The sequence below is a fragment of the Netta rufina genome (genome assembly GCF_964035555.1).
Source record: "Netta rufina genome assembly, chromosome: 1".
NCBI lineage: Eukaryota > Metazoa > Chordata > Aves > Anseriformes > Anatidae > Netta > Netta rufina.
The window spans coordinates 23424196-23444373 of NC_140123.1; the positions used below are offsets into that span (position 1 = coordinate 23424196).

The 20178-nt window shown below is 36.6% G+C and overlaps 1 protein-coding gene across 5 annotated transcripts in view; it reads left to right on the plus strand.

The window, feature by feature from the left end:
* Window positions 1–20178, plus strand: part of FRY (FRY microtubule binding protein) — a 188120-nt gene that overhangs the window by 95819 nt on the left and 72123 nt on the right. For all 5 annotated transcript variants that reach the window (XM_084288656.1, XM_084288657.1, XM_084288658.1 and 2 more), the window contains 13 exons: window positions 2219–2326; window positions 5837–6092; window positions 7199–7381; window positions 8275–8361; window positions 10115–10374; window positions 10706–10895; window positions 11655–11779; window positions 11965–12022; window positions 15210–15301; window positions 15484–15656; window positions 17606–17766; window positions 18555–18665; window positions 19820–19974. In XM_084288656.1, coding sequence (XP_084144782.1) covers window positions 2219–2326; window positions 5837–6092; window positions 7199–7381; window positions 8275–8361; window positions 10115–10374; window positions 10706–10895; window positions 11655–11779; window positions 11965–12022; window positions 15210–15301; window positions 15484–15656; window positions 17606–17766; window positions 18555–18665; window positions 19820–19974 — 1959 coding nt within the window. The remainder of the gene's footprint in view (window positions 1–2218; window positions 2327–5836; window positions 6093–7198; window positions 7382–8274; window positions 8362–10114; window positions 10375–10705; window positions 10896–11654; window positions 11780–11964; window positions 12023–15209; window positions 15302–15483; window positions 15657–17605; window positions 17767–18554; window positions 18666–19819; window positions 19975–20178) is intronic.

Genomic DNA, 20178 nt, shown 5'->3' on the forward strand with positions numbered 1-20178 from the left:
CCACTTCAAGTCAGCAAGGAAGACTCATTTGTTTTCAGGCAGATAAAATTACTGATAGCACTTTGTTTTTTACAACTATAAAAGTATGATATTTTGCAGTAGTGATTAATGCAACTCTTATTGTTGTTAGCGGTAGTAGTTCACTGTTACAGTGAACTATAATGAACTATAATTGTTTATAACTTTGTTAATGTTTGTTTATAACCAAGCTGTCAGATGGGATGTTGTATTTTACACTTTTTCAGCTCAGTTGCTAACACCTTTCAAGTTCTATCTGCTAGGGTACATTGCTTTGTCTGTTAGGGTACAAGATGTAGGTATAATCAGATACAGATAATTCATTGAGGAGATTGTTCTCCCTCATTGTACAATTTAAATTAATAGATTAAAGTGATATCATCATACCATTTAATTAACATAATACATATCCAAGCTGATAAGTATATAGGAATGTTAAGAGAAAGAACGGTATCCAAGTAAGACTACAAAACTGTCTTTAATCTTTGAATTAAGTAAGTTTAGTGTCTGTTTATGCCTTTTCTGTACATATTACTTCAGTGAATAAAAAGTAATACTCTATAAATCTTATTTTAGACTTGTAAGATGGTACTGCATTCAGGCTTTCTCTTAGTATTGAACACAAAAGTTTGCTATCCAAATGCAATGTTCTCTGTTAGCTGGAGAAACAGAGTTATGTAGTAAGCAGGGCACTGGACTGGTGAGCAGGAAAACCAAATTAATTCTCTGTTTTCTCACTGAATTTCAGCATGGGATTAAGTAGTTTACAGTGCTTCTTGATGTCTCCCTTTTTTCCCCATTCCTTTCTAATTTGATTGTAAGCATATAAAAGCAAGAACAGTCTTTCTCTGCATGTGTTTAGTAGGTTCTTTAAAGGGGACCTTGCTCTTTTGATTCTTCCAAAGCATATTACAGGCTAATAGTTAAAAATATTGTAGGAAAGACTGTACAATTTGAAATGCTGTTATGCTTTGGTTATTTCCTTTTTATACTAGATAATCAGGTAACCTAGGAGAAGGACTCTTTATCAGGAAGAGTATAGATAGGACAAGGAGTAATATAAACTAAAAGAAGGTAGATTTAGATTAGACATTTGAAATAAATTCTTCCCTCAGAGGGTGGTGAGGCCCTGGCACAGGCTGCCCAGAGAAGCTGTGGATGCCCCATCCCTGGAGGTGCTCAAGGCCAGGCTGGATGGGGCTTTGGGCAACCTGGTGTGGTGGGAGGTGTCCCTGCCCATGGCAGGGTGGGGGAACTGGGTGGGCTTTAAGTTGGCCTTCCAACCCAAACCATTTTGTGATTCTGTATTGATCAGTGAGATAACAAACAAGCAAAGAATTATTCTGGGGTCTGTCACAAGAACTTCTTTAATCTTCATTCTTAGAAAAATACAGGAAACAAGTCAGGACAGCATCTGTCGTGAAAATAACCAGCAGCTGAAACTTGCACTACTTTTAGAAAACTTAAGGAGTCCCAACCTAGTTTTTGGTTCATACTGAACTTTAAATTCAGCCACTTTTTCAGGCTGTTCAGGAGCAGTTAAACCATTCCAGAGATTGTAGCAGCCTTGGGCTACTGAAAAGTATTTTAGCTGATAGTGATTGCTACAGGGCTGCTATCTCTGCCAGGGATCAACAGAAATGCTCTGGCCATACCTACATCTAAATTACACTTCTTTCTCATTGTAATCATGGATGCTGCAGGGTTTCCACAGGTATGTGCCCTGCTGTGGGCAACAGTTGGATATTCTGTTATGTGGGCCTCATATGTATTTGCTATTTACTTTATGCAGTTTATGAACTATAGCTTCATTGTGATGGGGAACATTCCAGCTTTTTATTCATTACTTTATCTGAAGCTTGCATTATGCAAAGGCTGATCTCGATGGAGGAGTCTTCCTATGTTATAACTCCATCTTGATATACCTGCCAAAGACAAGAAACTGAGTCAGTAATAATGGACTTTTCAAGTACTGTGCAAATACTGTGTATAAATATGCATGGAAAATGTCAAGATAAAAATAATTTATTCAACATCAGTTCCCTTCTTAGCTCATTGTTAGTGATTAGCTTTCTGTTGTGATGCTCTTATAAGGCCTCTGGCACTCCATATTGTCCATCCCTTCTCTGAAAAACTGTAGGTGGATCCTTTAATACAGACACTTGTTAAGCTTAGTCAAAATTCTGTTTTAAACTTCCAGCGGTGAGAGAAAACCAAAAATCGATCTGTTCAGAACATGTGTTGCTGCTATTCCTCGATTGCTTCCTGATGGAATGTCAAAACTTGAGTTGATCGACTTGCTGGCAAGGTAAGCTGTTCAAACATTAAACAACTGCTCGGGGATACAGAATGAAAAAGTGAGACACAGAGTGTGTAGTGTTTTCTCAGACAAAGCCATATAGATATAAAAAGTAATCTGTTATTAATGGATAAGACACAGAAGTTCTAGCATCTTTTTACAGGCAGTGTGTTTGTAGCATTGTGTTTATAGCATTGACTCCTAATTTTGTAAAGGAGTAGATACATCATCTACAAGTCTTTTTCATCAGTATGTAGGTTAGAAGATATTCACTGTTCTGTATGATACTCACTATTTACTACTTTTTTAACCATTGTAGCATGCTAATTAAGAGAAGAGAGAGAACACCTATTTGGTGTTGTGGAAAAACAAGGAGATACACATTTAGTTTTGATTTATGATTCCCACATATCTTTTTAGTAAAACAGAAATGCTATATGTGATATGTTTCCAAATATTTTTTGTTAATAATAATTTTAATTAAAATTATTTTTATAAGACAGAAAATAAATAAAATTATACATTTTAATTTCTTATCCTTCCTGTTTGGGGTGCATTGAATTTATCTAAATACACTTCACTGAAGAAGGTGGTCTAGAACACACATGGCTGCTAAAACAGTTATGTTTCAGGACATCAGATCAGTGACTTAGTGCCAAATAATTACGTTAAGAGGTACTGGTCAGTACAGAAAGATCTGTTACATTTCAGTTCTGGTATCCAAGTCAAAGATTCCAGCCTGCGCTTATCTTATAAGTAGATTATGGTGATAAATCAAGCCACGGGGTCCTAGCAACATTTTGTTGTCAGGTAACTGTGGCAAAGCAATCTTTCTCACTCTGTTCTTGCTTTTGAAACGTCTGTGAGGACTGGCAGATGTGGGAGTCAGAGGACTGAATGCAAAAGCAGTTTTTTCTGCTTTATGAACTGCCAATTCCCAGTGATATGCTGAAGCAATGAAACAATTAATTCTGCTAGCAGTAAAGAGCACAGACAGCCAAACAAGCCAAAACTGCATCCAAGGGTAGGTGTGCTGTGCTCCATGGCAGGCTTGATTTCCTTCTGTTTACATCCTATGCCATAAATCATTTGTGGGTTGTTTTAAATTATCAAATTATGCAGATACCACATTAGATAGTTACAAGAATCCTGCATTAGGAAAATGAAAAAGGATGTGTTTCCCTTTCACCCAGTATTTTAACCAGCTTTCTGTCATAAGAAAGAAAATGAGTGGTTTTAAAAACATCACCCACAAAGGAAGCTTGAAAGGATTAGATCTGTTTAATCTAAGATAGTGTGGACACAAAACAGTCTGCAAAAATATTGTTTCAGAGAAGGAGGAAATAAACTGTTTAAGGAAGTAACACCTACCCTAATCTTAATGTAAGTCTCCAGACCACCTGAGCACCAGAGCTGCTTCTGCATTCTCTATACCCATGCTTTTTTGGGTCAGGATTGACTATTCCCAGTTATGGAAAAAGTAGTTCTAGGAGATAAACCTTTGCTGTTCTGGAGGCATTCCGTAAATCTTAGTACAATATTATTTCTTTTCTTGGTCTGAGGTGTTTAGATTCTGAGACAAAAAACAGTGCAAGGACAACAAATTTTGCAAAGGTGAAATATCAACCTCTCCCTTTTAACTTCCTATTTGAAAAGAACCTCAGAAGCTGTTCTGCAAGGGATTTGTGCAGGGCTGTGTTGTTTGGATGGAAGGCGGTTAAATATTTTCTTCTCACTAAAGATAAAATAACATCTTTGGGTTAATGGGTTCTTTTGTTCACAGTTTGGTTTTAATTTTTCATCCTCACAACAGATGTGTCTTTTGGCAGTTTCTAGAAGGAATCTGTAACTCAGCAGCTAGACTTTCTTCCAGGACAGCTGCATTCAAATCATAGACAATAAAGCAGATGTCAAGTGTATGCTGTACATTTTGCCCCTTTCCTGCCCACTTAAACAATTCGTTACAAAATCCCAAGCTAGGTTTTACTTTTAACAGACTCAAGTGCTAGAAAACAAACTAACATTTTCTTGCTTCCTCAAGCTGCCTGTCATATAGTAGTACATAGATGTATTCTCATGCTCAATTTGAATTTCATCTCATTAGATAGTGCCCTGTGCCATTGCACAGTAACTTGGGTTTAAAGACGTATGTCTTTTGTATCCTCTTTTCCATTATTTGTGTCGTTGTGGAAGTCATTTCATGGATGGCTTAATCATAGTCTCAGGGGTCGTGCTTGTTTTTCTGTTTATGGCATTCCAAAGAGGGGACAAAAGTGGTCCTTTCCTAGCACGAGAAAATACCATTTTTCCAAATGTATATAAAAAGATGTGGTTATTAAAGCATGACAGTTATTTTTAGTCGTATTCACAGGAGGCGAAGTTGCCTGGCAGTCGCTTTCCTTTGACTTAACTGAGAAGTCCCCTGCCTCCCAGTTATGCTTCTGTAATGGACCAAATCTGTTCTGAGCTGCTTCTCATCATACACTGCAAACTGACTGGAACTTGGTTCCACTCCATTTGACTGGTGTGCTTTTTTTCTCCTAGATTTCCATCCATTTGTTTCCAATGCATCCTCATTTTCAGCTACTCCATTAAATGTAGATAAAATACTCTGAAAATGAGTGCTAACACACAACAGAAAATTATGGTCTCTTGGGTAATAAAAACAAAATACATCATAAAGGCAATGAACCAGAAATTGCAGAACACACTGATCTGAATTTCCTTTATTCTGCCAGGCTACCAACACAGAAGTAGTCTGTTAATTTTCTTGCTGAAAGAAAGTATATAAATTTTTGTGTTGACAAAGAATTTCAACACAATGCAAATACAGAAGGAAATGAAATTTAGAAAATGGGATCTGAAATCTAAAATTTCAGGACTTCAGGGGTGTCAGATGGTTTTTTAAAAGCATGGAATATCTTTAGGCTGTTTTTCCCATTTCCCTATCCTAAGTTGATTAAAACATAAAGTAGTTTTATAATTCAAATGCTTGGTTTTATTTATTTTGAATATTTACTTTTTATAATTGTGATTCGTTTCATGGCTAAAGGTTCATTTAAGCTGTTAGGCAGCAGAGGTGTTGTGATTCTTTTATTTTTACATTGAAAGTAAGCAAATAAATAGATAAATTATGCAATTAAGTCTTAATTTGTTAGCCATTTATTATCATTATGAAATAGAAATGTTTCCTGATTCTATGAGTAAATCAAAACTGGGTTTGGTTTTGGGGAAATAGCAAAGTTGCCAAATTCTATACACTAAAGATAATTTAGGAGTGGAGCAAACACTTCTTTTGAATCTATGAATGTGTTCAGGCACCATTATATAAAGAATTACAGTAAAACATGTTAAGGATGTTAATTGTGGTCAATAATAATAAAACCATGATAGCATTGTTGCAATTTACCTTGTCACTGGGAATTTTCTGTCAGTGTTAATTTGCTAAGAAACATATGCTCATTACCACAAAAATCAGTCCTTAGATTTTTATTACCTGACATTTACTTTTGCTTACAGGCTGTCTATCCATATGGACGATGAACTTCGACACATTGCACAGAATTCTCTTCAGGGTCTACTTGTTGACTTTGTTGACTGGCGAGAGGATGTACTCTTTGGTTTTACTAATTTCCTGCTACGTGAAGTGAATGATATGCATCACACCCTTCTTGACACTTCACTGAAGTTACTGCTACAGTTGCTCACACAATGGAAGCTTGTAATACACACTCCAGGAAAAGCTTCTGAACAGGCAAAAAACAGATCTTCAGAGGTATGAAATTAGAAGATTTGTGTCCTCGCATTTGTACTAATTGAAGACAGAAATTATGTTCCCTGGTGTTGCTGTGTTCTATGTGTTTTGTATTTACTCACCTGAGAAGAATTCACTATGTAATATTTTTTAAGGTAATTAGTTCAGCCCTCTTTTGAGGACAGCTATTTCCTTGTGTAAGACAGCAGATGTTATTGTTGTTGAGCAACATGAGAGAATGCATGTCAAACTGAAATAAGCATGTCAACAAAAGCATATAAAGTGAATTATTTGTATGAGGATGTTGCAGAAGGACATTTTCCCAGGACTGAAACACCAATAGTACTAGTAGGAATGCTGGGAAGAGTGAAGTGGATCTTCCTTTCCTGTCGCCATTTCATTTGGTTGATCCAAAAACATCAACCCCCCTGATTGTTTCTAACAGCCTGCTGTCTTCATGTGTTACTAACGTTCCTGGGAACTGAACAGCTTTGCTCTGCTCCTCCCATATGTGCTGTCCCACAGATACTTGCGTTATGAGAGATGATTTTTCAGGCTTCTTATCTTCTTACCCAATCACCTTGGAAATTGTTTCCTTTGCACAAGCGTGATGTCTGCTTCATATTGCAGAGGACCCTCGTTAATAAGTAATAGTAGTTCTACAAAAACATAAAAAAGGCAAAGCCATTCATACTTTTCAGTAAATACTGTTGCACCGTACTTGTGGGGTGCTCTCTTTCGTAAGAGGTTCTAGAGACCACCTACCAGGATAAAGGGCTGCCTGATACAGGATCAAAGAAAGACCTGAGGATCCTGCTGTCTGTAGTAGAAGGATGAAGTCTTCACAGTCTGACTTACCCCTTCATTTTTTTAGGGGAGTATAGAACAAAACAGGTAGCTGAATTGCAAATTAGATGGAGAGGTCTGGCCATAGACTGGTTTTGTGGAATAGGGTAAGAAAAAGTGACAAAACTTGGTGGATTGAAGCAATGCTTTCTATCTCCTGCTTAGCATTTACATGGCCTCTGCATTTTGGTTCTTTACATGTCATAGTAAGTCGAATATTTCTCGTAGATCTGATTTTCAAACATGAACGCTCATTTTTTTCCCCGTACATTATTCTACAGTTGATACCAAATGGATCCAGCCACAGGATACAGTCTGAAAGAAGCCCCTATTCTAATGTCCTACATGCCGTTGAAGGATTTGCACTGGTTCTGCTGTGTAGTTTTCAGGTTGCCACACGTAAACTAGCTGTTTTAATCCTCAGAGAGATCCGTGCTTTGTTCCTGGCACTTGGCCAGGCAGAGGTATGATTTTACTTTTCTGGAACTTTGAATTAATATTTTCGAAAGATAAAAGCTCAAAACTAATATTACCATTGCTTTTAACAGAATTGATGCAGTGCAGCAGGTATACACTTAGTTTATAAATGTTTTTATGAAAAACATTTGGTCTAAGCTTACCAGTTCTATTTGCCTTACCATTGCAAACCTTTCTGTGGTTTGCTAGACAATGTAACATTAATAACATTTGCCCTGTACAAGAATTTGCTCAATTTGAATGGAAACATATCCAGCAACTTAATACTTTCCCTTGGCATGATGTGAACGTAAAAGATACTTTTTGCTGAATGGAGCATTTCTGTATCGTCAGCATTATAAACTTTTATTGGAAATGAAGCTAATTTCTGTAATTCTGAAAAAAAGCACAGCATACAACACATAGAATATTATTCACATACATTTTCCTTGTATAGTAAAGTCCTCTAAGTCTTTTTTATGGGTATAGAAGTGTTGAAACTCATGTGTATCAATGGTCACAACTCAGTGAGCCATCTAAATGCCTAAGAACACAAATATGTGTGTTCATAGCAAAGGAATGCTTTAATAAACAGTAAGCTAATTTTTTTAGTCTTTTGATACCAGCTATCCAAAGTCATAGGGGATTTTCTGATACGCGTTTTTGCTCAGTAAACAGTGAACTATAATCACAAATTAATTTAATTTCAAACCACAGTCTGGACTTGGTTCTGAGATTAATATGAAAAAGACAAAATGCACCCATCATTACCAATGTATTTTTTAGCCATTTTAGATTCATGACACAGTTTTTAGGTAGCTCTATTTCATGTACCAGAAAAAGAAGAAATTAAACAATCTGGTAAGGAAAACAGCTAACTTCTGCTCTCTCTGTTATGCAGGATGATGACAGGCCTATGATCGATGTCATGGATCAATTAAGTTCTTCTATTCTTGACAGTTTTATTCATGTGGCTGTTTCAGATTCAGTAAGTACTACTTTACTGTTACTGCTAGTGCTTACATAACACATGGGCATAACAAATACTAGACATGAAATACTAAAGATACAGCTGCTAGAAATTAAAGGACTCACACAGCTTTAAGGATCCAGCCATCTACCCAAGTGTTCCAAGTCTCCACAACATCCCAAATGATCTGTTCCATGAAAAAAATAACGTTCTGTGGATATAGAAGATACTACATACAGGAAAAAAAATAATATATAACCAAAGTTATAATCAAAATTACCTAAATTTTGAACCTGTATCCTGCATCTCAAAGAACCATTGAGAACATCTTATTTCCATCACCACCTAATGCTTGGAGTGGTTGGAACTCGCTCACTGAATCACTCATCAGTCCTGATGTTCAGAAAGGAATAACCTTTAACTCTCACGCATGCTGAGAAGTGACCCTGTCTGTAAACCTAAGCATAAGCTTAAGTAATTCAAAGGTGAGGTGAATCTCTGCTTTTGCTCTGTCATGGGCCTAATGATCTAACATTAGAGGAAGTAGAGAAGCCACAAGCAATTCAGATGAGAAAGTATTGGCAGGAGAACTGATAGATCGGGCAACTTGTTTTGCATACTTAGAGATTAGTAGATTTGTCCAAAGAGCAGAAACTTGGAGGCACTTTTCAGCCTGATGAAATTTAAAGCAACGATCATTCCTTACCGCATGACTGCTGTAACAGCAGCTTTCCCATGGTAGGAAGGGGTGAAATCAGGCCATTGTACAGCTGAAAACAGACAAGATGTAGGATCAAATGCTGATCGAGCAAGAGCTATTCTGACTCTGTAAGCCAGGAATTAGGAAATTCAGTTGAAACAACAGAATCTGTTTAGGGGTGTTGCAGTTTCTATTGGGTATAGGTTTGGATCTTGTGCTTTAGTTCTATGCAATAATAATATAGCAAAGCACACGTGTTGCCAGTGTACCTTGTTTCTGACAAGTACAGCAGGGACTGGTAATTTAGTGATTATTTTTGTAACAGTGGATGGAGGATGCAACTGTTATATCCTGTCTGAGGTCTGATAACTGAATAGTAAGATGCCAAAATACACGTGTTTAAGGTTTCATTCCACAAAGTTGTTTTCCTGAGAAAATACTAACTTACACTGCAGAAATGGCCTGTTGATATGATGAGAACCCTATTTGCCACTGAAGGAAGCAGGATTTAAAGTGGATTAAAACTGTTCAAGCTCCTGCTTCAGCCTCTTAATTCCCTACACACGTATTCAAATGCCCTGCAAGAATATTAATTAATAGCACTGGTATTTATCATACTGTCATAGCACGTAGGAGTCTTAATCATGGGCTAAGGCTCTGTCTGTCTGTTCAGATGATGAACATAAGGACAGTCTATACCTATTACAGACTGCAGCCTTATACAAGATACAGTGGGTGGGTGTAGGCAGCAAGGAGAATAGAAAGTAACAATGAGATGTTATTGGTCAGCATATTAGATAGTTGTAGAGCTTAAGGGCAAGTTTTTGTGCCCGTCATGGTAGATAGGAGCTTTAAGGAGGAACCAGAGGGGAAATAATGAGGTAGCTCTTATCAGCATTTGTAAAAAGCTCCTCCTGAGTGAAAGGGCAATGTGACAAGAAGCATAAAAGTATTGGTCTAAAAAATCCAACAGAAGATGGCCATGGAGCTGGAAAATAAAGACAAGCACTGAAGAGGAACATAGCATGAAATAAATTAATGTCACTGTGATTTACTTTTTTCTCTCCACAGACAACAATACCCTTAACACACAGTGTGGACTTGCAGTGGCTGGTGGAGTGGAATGCAGTCCTAGTAAACAGCCATTACGATGTAAAAAGTCCTTCCCATGTCTGGATATTTGCACAGTCTGTTAAAGACCCTTGGGTTCTCTGCCTCTTCAGTTTTCTTAGACAGGAGAACTTACCGAAACATTGCCCTACAGCTCTCAGCTATGCTTGGCCCTATGCTTTCACTAGGCTACAGCTGATAATGCCTCTTGTGGATCCAAAGTAAGTGGAAATCTGCATGGAGTTTCTTTTTTATGGATTTGTATGAGTTTAATACAAACTGTAATAGTCTCCAGTTTCAGTCTCAGTCTGTAAGACCTGCAGAGTTGCTATCCAACACTTGTCCTGTTCAATAGCAATGGATGGCTAAATAGCATATTTCATTCCCTTTTGATAAATGAATTCAATTCCTCCAAGATACTGAGGAATTAAGACTGGGAACTAATTTCAATAATTTAAATTAATGATATTAATCATTTTATATTATTTAAAATAATAATTATAATATTTTTGTTAAATTAAATTATAATTAGATTTAATTTTTAAATTATAGTATTCCTGTTAATGCAAAGAAAACAAGTACAGCAAGCAGTGGAGACAACTATGTCACTTTGTGGAGAAACTATCTTATTCTGTGTTTTGGAGTAGCAAAGCCCAGTATTATGAGCCCAGGGCACTTGCGTGCTTCAACACCAGAGATCATGGCTACCACTCCTGATGGAACAGTGAACTATGATAATAAGGTGATGTACCCTGCTTCAGGCAAATTATTCTGTATTTATTTAGAAAAGCCTTAAACTATATTGGTGTGTGAAACAGTGGTGATGAAAGTACATCCTGATGAAAGTATTTCAGTTGGGGGAATATTCTGTTATACACAAACAGCTTAAGGCATGTAGTTAACAACTATAACATATGTTTAACATGAAGTGTCAATAAGTATTTGGCAAAAGCTATGGTATTTTCAAAATATATTTTTTTTTTTGCATTCCGGGTGATGTATATTCAAAGTATAGACATTCTGCATGTGATGTGTTTGAAGTTAACTTTAGCATGTCAACCCCTTTCTTTACTTGTAGAGTTTGTAGAGTTTTTTCAGTTTGTAGATTTTTAACATTATTAAGCAATAAGGCAGATTTCTGAATATACATTGTAGGCCTGCTGGACATGAAGGAATATTATATGAAATACAGTTTCAACTAGCAGCAGCCTGAGAGGAGCAGTAGTGAAATAATAAACTCAGTAAATTACGGTAATCTGAATGAAAGTAAGGGGGGATTCCTCAGATATACATATTTGCTAGGCCTTATTGAGATGATTATGAGGTAGCCGGCATGCAGTTAAGCTGGTGTATTAATATCCGTAACAGTAAAATCATTTCAGCATGTTTTTAAACTACATGTTGATTCTTGGACAATGCTATTTTGTAAAGAAAAAAATGTTTTTACTCAGTATCGATGATGCTGACAATGAAATGTCAATGATTTCTTAATATATTTTAGGCTATTGGAACTCCATCTGTTGGAGTCTTACTAAAGCAACTAGTGCCTTTGATGAGACTTGAAAGCATAGAAATAACAGAATCACTTGTATTAGGATTTGGAAGAACAAATTCTCTTGTTTTCAGGTACTTACTCATTTATCATATTCTCAATTATTTGTTTCTAATTCAAATACATTACTTTTATTGTAATTTAAATATACTTGAATATTTGTTTACACTTCAGACATTAATTTTTATGTAATAAATTTAATACTGATGCTTGTTAGAGGAAAATAGATTTCATTAATGACCTTTTTTTTTTAATTTAGGGAATTAGTAGAAGAACTTCACCCACTAATGAAAGAAGCCCTTGAAAGAAGACCAGAGGTTAGCTGAGGAAATTAAATGTACTAGTTTCTTTAAACTGCAAAATGAATTTTCAAGTAGTGGTTTTTTTCTCCTTGAAAAACAAAGATCCTCTAAGTAACTAAGTAACAAGTAAATATCTGTGTGCCACAAGCATTTTAATAGCTGTTTATAAGATCATAATTTAAATAATTACATTAAAAGTTAGTTTATTTTTTTCAGTGATACAAAATGTACAATATAGAATCCATTCTAAGGAAAAATTTCCAGTCAAATATGTAACCTCCTCATAGAGAAATCCACTTCCAGTATCTGAAAAAAAAATATAACACAAATGGGCTACAAGCGCATCTCACAGTGGTGGTCAGATGTGCTTTTATTTGCTTCAGAGGCAGATTCATCTGTTTCAGTTCTAGTTGTCTGTATTTGTTCATTGTGAACACAGCAGGTTAACTAGAGCAATTCATCAGCATTTTCACCTTCATTGTAGCATTTCCTTTGTTACAACAGAAAGCAGTGCCAGAAGGGATTCCAACAGATCATCCCATCCATCCGAAAGAGGATGAACTAGTCTTGTGTAATACCTGACAGATGTTGTTCAAACTAGTCTTAAAAACCTCTGGTTCCTCACTAAGCAGTTTAGTCATAGGATGTGTATGCAGCTACAGAAGAAAGCCATGAGTAGAGCTGGAGTACTGGACCTGAGCTGCTGTTCTGTTCTATTTTCACAGCTCTGGAGGTTGCTCACTCCCAGGCACAAGCCCCACAAGGCACCAAGCCACTATACACAGTCTTCCAAACTACCCCAGCTGCTTTTGCTCTGCAGTGCTTCTCATTCCCTTCCTCAGAGCCAGGTTACAAAAGCACTGCTCTGGCTACAGCACAGCCCTCGCATTACGACACACAGTATGTGATAAGAAAGCAGTGCCTTGGGCCAGAGCAGCATTGCATGAGGCCTGCTGGGCAACGTGGGGACAGCCAGCCTTCTTGGGGTCTTCTGGAGCAATGTGAATATGAGGCCATCTGTGCCACTTGACTCTGGGGCCCCGAGCAGTCCTTGTCTCTGTTTACCAGCGTAGACACAGCCATTGTGTCCATGCAGTTCTGCTGAGAAGTCTGCATGGCTGCATACAGAAAGCTCTGAGTTGTTACTGTCCTCTGCCTACGCTAGTTTATCTGGTTCTCCAGCAATTTCAAATTGTGTATTCACTGCACTGCCTTCCACAGAAGTTTCAGTAAGGTTCCCTAATGGTGACCTGGTGTGTTGTCATTGTCTGCCCAGTCATAGTTTTCCATGCGAAAGTCATGCAAAGAATGGTGAAGAGGAAGAACTTAAATCAACAGGCAGACAGAGGTTCTCAACTATGGCCAATGTAGCAATAAACAAACAAAAAAATCACTCTGCAGGAGCTTCATTCATGTTTTTACATAGACAATTCTTAATAATTCTGTGTCCAGCAAACATCTTCTACTGTTCCCTCTCTGTGCTGCTTTGCACCTCAATTTCTTTGTGTGCCTTCCATCCCTATGAAGTCATTGATTTAAAGGTCACCTGTTTTGATACTGGGCAGAAGTGGATTAATGTATGTGTTAGAGCAGCCACTTCCTTTTCTGCCTTTTGCACCCTTGAAGACAACTTGGACTTGCGTGGCCTTTTCTGAAAGCATACATATCCAGTCCACCCTCAGGAAAGGAAGCATGAGAACACAGATGCTTACAGTGTGCTCTGAGAGCAAATTTAGCACATGGAAATGTCAGTAGAGATATGTGAGAAGAAGGAACCACAATATTCGCATACTGCTCCTGCTATGAAGAATTGGGCCGCCTTCCTGCAAGCAGTGCCACCCAGGAGTGATTGTACGGGTCAGGTAGCTACAGAGAACATGGCAGGCCTCCATGCGGGCAGGCAGGTATCCAACACACCAGAAATAACTTCCCTGAACTGACATATGCCATGACTAGAAAGAGAATTATCAAGACAGCCAAGAACTGCAGGGGAAAACCAATATGGACATTACACAAGATCCCCCATGGAGGGACTGGCACAGAGCTTGCCGTGGTGCAGTGTTACAGCATCAGCTCTGATGGTAGTACAGGAGAGAGCTGTGCTTGTTCAATATTACATTACCAAAAAAAAATGTTTTTTTTTTTCTCTGCATGTGCTTCCTGGAACCTTTGAGGTATAAAGAGAACAAACCAGGGCTGTAAGTAGGACAAATCAAATGGCATAATGATTTGATTAAAAAATTGGCTAAATTGCTGCAGTCTGGGACAGAATACCAGGGAAAGTGTTGCTTTTCCTATCCCAAGCATCTACTACTGGCCATTGACAGGGCATTAGTACAAGATGAGATAAACCTTTGATCTGATTCAGTACTGTAATTCTTACATTCTGAAGAGGAAAACATAAGCTTTCTCTGAGCTTTTCTTGTCCTGGCAGCAAATTTCTTTGAGTGCAATTGCAGCTTCTTGACCTCTCATATTTTTGCTTAGTGGCGATGCAAGATACAAAGAAACAAGTCATTTTAGCCCTTCAGCAAAGAGCAGTCCTTGTTGCATTCACATCTTTCAGGGCAAGATAGATGACAGAAAAGACAGTTTCTAGAAGATAATGAGATACAATGAACCAGTTAACAACAGTGCAGTCCTGTTCTGCTGGAAGAGTATGTTAACTGTGTGTACAGCTATTGCAGTCAAAACAGGAGCAGTGAACTAGAGCGGTGTCTACAAGGAGCTGGCTTGATTATGGGTGATAATGTAGCTTCAGCGTTACCAAGTTCAAGTGTAGTTAACCACTAAAATATTTTCTAAAGGTCTGGATATCTGTTCTGCACTTTAGAATGCTTCTGGTGGCCAGAGTACATGGTGTAAAGCTAACATGAATATCCCTACTACCTGAAGATAGCACAGAAACCTTGAATATTAAATAATTTTTATCCAACGTTTCATTTCCATGCTTTCAGTGAGGACTAAGGTAGCTGCTAGCAATTTGTCTAAGGACAGCTGGGCAAATTTGGTCATATTTATTTCTGTGTTGATATATAAGTACGCTGTTATTATGAAATACGCAAGCAATCAAGATCTGTCATGAAAAATATGCTTGAACCAGAATTTTTAAATATCCACTGTACAGACATTTTTGAGGTTACTAGTTTTTAATTTATGCATCTATGCATATAAAAATGGTTGTATTTTTTAAAATTTCAAGAACAAGAAACGTCGAGAACGACGAGATCTACTAAGACTACAGTTACTGCGAATTTTTGAGCTACTTGCTGATGCTGGTGTCATAAGTGACAGGTAGGACTACTTTATCATAAATACTGCTCTTTACGTGAAATAATTTTCAGTGTTTACAATACTATGTCACTGTTATTTGAAGAATTGTGCAATACATATGGAGGAATGCTTGTGTTTTTCTTCAGAAAGTATAGTATAACTGCACTGTTTTTATTTTAATGTACAACTTTGCTTTATGCTAGTACAAATGGAGCCTTAGAAAGAGATACATTAGCCCTTGGAGCCTTGTTCCTAGAGTATGTTGATCTGACTCGCATGCTTCTGGAGGCTGAAAATGATAAAGAAGTCGAAATCCTTAAGGACATGAGAGCGCATTTCAGTGCAATGATTGCCAACTTGATTCAGTGTGTTCCAGGTACGGTGCTGAATTGTCTCAATATACTATGAAATTGCATTTAATGTATTTATTGGAAACGTCATTTATTTTTTCTTCTTTTATGTTTGTTAGTGTTTGTGAATATTGCAAATGTACAGGGAAATGTAGACAAAAGAGTTCTGAGGTCTGTTGAGTGTCAGATCAAAAATCCTGTTGAGGCTTGTAGTAGTCATATATAAGAACCTTCTTTTTAAAAGCCCAGATAAGAAATAATCTGTAACCTTCTGGGGCTCCAGGTTTCTATGACATAAGACTTTATCTGTCTCCATTTGACTTTATTGCCAGACTCTTCATAAACTCAGACAGGACTTGCAGCCTGATAGATAGGTGCAGAAAATGTACAGTATCAAATGTTAAGGAAAACCTGCCCAAGGTGTGGTGACTGTATACTGTTATCTAACTACAGTTGCATATCATAGATTTCTGATGGATTTCATGTTTTTAATACATTGCAAGATTCAGTTCAGAAATGTAATGTAATTCCATTAGCAAAAAAAACAAGAAAAAGCCTACTTTAAAGACCACCATGGAATTGCTGGAAGATAATGTCTAGAACTTACTCAGTCAATGTATATCTACCATCTCATATATCATATATGACAAGACATAACAGCATTTGTCACAACAAATACGAAGGAATGAAGGAATTCAAAAGAGTACTAATGTACATTCCAAGTATGCAAATTTTGTCAAAGATGTGTACTTGTCTCCAGAGATAATATTCATAAAAATATACATTAGTTGGACAAGATAAGGAAAAGATGGCATTCCTGATGTTAAGTTAAAAAATTGTCTTGAACTGGGTGATGTCAAGTTCTTAGCTGCTGTTAACAAATGAAATAGTGAATTTCTTTCCTTTATTCATTTTGTGAATGATGCTTATTAAAAATGCAGAATTTCTCTGGTAGTTACTTTGCCATTAATATTTGCAAAGGCCTTCCTCTCTGCATTTATTCTCACATTCTACAAGACACATAACAAAACAAAGGACTGCGTGCTTTATGGATTTTACACAATGAAACAGTGATGCTGTATGTTTTGAGAGAATGCAACAGTAACTGATGAATTCCAATAATTCAGTACATAATTATGTGAAGAGATATATTTTCTGCTAATATGACAGTTTTAAAATACAACAATAGCTACTGGAGCCATAACATTTAACTGCTAGCAAACAAATGTGTATTGTGTCAACATCTATCATCTTTAGTCATTGCTCATATTGATTTGCTTTAGTATTGTCTAAATAGACTTTGTAGGCTTCCAGCAAAGTTTCTAGGTGAAAAATAATTAACTGGTAGCAGTTTACCATTCTCTTTAATACACATAATTCCACCTCTTCCATCATGTTTTGCTTAGGGGAACTAAAGCTATTGTTTTAGACATTTCTCTCTCTTTTTTTTTTTTTTCTTTTTTTCCCTAAATGGTTAAAAAGGCATAGATATTTTCCATTTGCTTAAATAATTTAGCTGTTCAGGAAGCATAACGCATCTTTGTCATAAATAAACTGATACCAAGTTTATTTTATTTCTTGTCCCCACGTATTGCTGTATTAGAATAAGACATATATATTGTTTGGGCTTGCATTTAAAGGGTTGGAAAAAACAAGCAAATAGTTGCCACAAAAAGGATGCAAGAGTGATCGAAAAGCCTGCTTTTATAATTAGTTTATTGCAGTTTCTAAAGTCACATATAAATGTTTGTATAAATACATGTAAATTCAGAATTGAAGGTTCTTAGAAATAGAATGTATCTTAATCACTGTTATATTTTAAGAAGGAACTTAGATATTTTGGAGTGAGTATGTACTGAACATTAGAGAAAAACTCCCTGATCATAGAAATTTGAAGTTCTCATTATCATCTCTGCCACATGAATGTTATTTTAACATTAATAAATCACAATTATTTCTATTTCTATTCACTTAGTTCACCACAGGAGATTTCTTTTCCCTCAGCAGAGCTTGAGGCATCACCTATTCATCTTGTTCAGCCAGTGGGCAGGACCTTTCAGTATTATGTTCACACCCTTGGACCGTTATAGTGACAGAAATCATCAGATTACAAGATACCAGTATTGTGCATTAAAGGTACTAAAATTTCACTGACAGAATCCATAATAGCAATTTTCCAATGAAAATACAAGGAACTGTGGGGTTTATTTCGTTTTATTTCACAGTAATTTGAATTGTCATGCTTGATGCAAATGTGTATATTAGTATGTGTATGTCCGAGAATATAACAGTATCAACCCCTGCAGTTATGCGTTGTTTGCTTTGCAGACACTTTTCAAAGCTAATTATTTTGAAAACCAGAATGCATTTTAAAATGTTCTTTAAGTGTTCATTAACAGATTGTTAGATTCAGTGAGAAGATATTAGGGTCTGAAATTAAATACAGTACCAGTTCAGTATCACATGTATGTTTCAGGACTGTCTCCCACGCTTGCCTGGAGACATGCTCAATAATACTAAAATACTTTTGCAGCAAAAACAGTTGCAACTCCCCTACTTAAGTAAGATGGGAAATTAATAGCCTATGTATTTATATAAGTTGCATCACTTTGTGTGTATTGATTGTTTTGTAGCTTGATTTATGAGGAATGGGTAAAATGACAAAATGTATTTTGAAGAATGGGGAACCCGAACTGTCAGATTCCTTTCAAAATGCTTAACCTCGGCATTATCTTGAAATCCAGTAACATCTACAGCAACATAATTACCAAATTCTAGCAAGATCAACTGTGTCCACTTTCATCATACTTCCCTCAAAACCAAAAACAATTTACAACCTTGTTAGCCTGGATCTGGGCTTAAATCATTCTGAAAGCTTCATTCATGTTATTTTTCTGTGTAATCAAAGTTCCTTTTTCCTTTAGGCCATGTCAGCAGTGCTCTGCTGTGGACCAGTATTTGACAATGTTGGTCTTTCCCCTGACGGATATCTGTACAAATGGCTTGATAACATTCTGGCTTGTCAAGATTTACGTGTAAGTACTCACCAAAATGCAACACTGGTGAATAATTTTAATCTCTATTCTGGCTGAGTAAAGAGTTTGTGACTGTAAGAACTGTGATTGTATACATTCTATTTTGAGCAGTTAACAATAGTTACATGTAAATTCCTAACACAAAAGTGGAATTAATTTTAAAAGTAGTTTAACAGTAAAAAATATTATTTCTGAGCATATAAAATATGTAAATAGTAATTTGCCTTATGGCTCAATGCTGCTTTCAGCAGAAACTTAAGCTTTTCATCTGCTGATAAAGAAAAGTTAAAAATGGCATGAGCTCAAAATATTTGTACTTCTATTTAGAGTACTTCCACCCACCTGCTTCAAGTTTCTGTGGAATAAGAATGCAAAATCCCTTCCTGCTCAGTGACATAGATACGGGTGAAACATATTTGAGTGAAAGTGAGTGGGTCAGACTTCCAAAGAAGTCAGGAACATAAATGATTCAGGAGAGGAAAGAGATCTTACTTCATTTTATTTTATTAAGAACACGATAGATTATTCTTGCCATTGTCTTGCCATTTATGTGAAGACGGGTTTCTCTGTTGACCTTGTAACTACCCAGTAATATTCCTATATTTATAGCTGATTGGACTATTTGTTTGAATAAGACTAGAAAGAAGGAGTAGATTGGTGGCATATTAAGTGGAGAGAGAGTACTAATCTTTCCCTTTGTGGTGCCTTGGGCTTTGACCTACTGAAGGAACACAAAGGCACGGCCCTTTCCTTAGTCACGGTGCATTTGTAGCAGTGGTGGTCTCTGAATTAAGGTGCTACTACGTCTGTAGAGAGAGATAATATCTCTGTTAGATCATTTGATATAGTTGGATTAAGCAGACAAGTCTTCATACCCACAGGTTTGTAAAAGATACTGTTTTTCTTTGCCTGCCTTGCTTCTGTGTTAGTCAAAGGCAGGATAAACTTGGAAATGTGTCACTTCAAGGAAGACACTTAAAGAAGGAAATAAACATTTAACAAATCAGTTAACCAATGCATGTGGAAGTTGTCCAAAAACACCTATCAGATGTGTATTAGCTGTTCCATAGATTCTGCTATTTTCCATGCTTCATTTTGGAAACCTCCTTTGAAAGTGTATTGTGAAAGTGTGTGTTTTGCATTTATATTCTCAGGTTCATCAGCTTGGATGTGAAGTAGTAGTCCTATTGCTGGAATTGAATCCTGATCAAATCAATCTCTTCAACTGGGCTATAGATCGATGTTATACTGGATCCTACCAGCTTGCTTCTGGATGTTTCAAAGCAATTGCAACTGTGTGTGGAAGCAGGTATTAATTAATTTGTAATTAGGTGTATGTAATACATTATAGCAGATCTATAAAAGCAGGTTTGCTTTTTCTCAAACAGTTATATCTGGGTGTATGCTGTATATTTCCACTCTTTGCTGATATAAACAGATTTAACTATCCCCAAACTGAAAAGTAATGTTTTCACTGCTAAACCTATTTCATTTTGGTTGTTCTTCTGGTTTG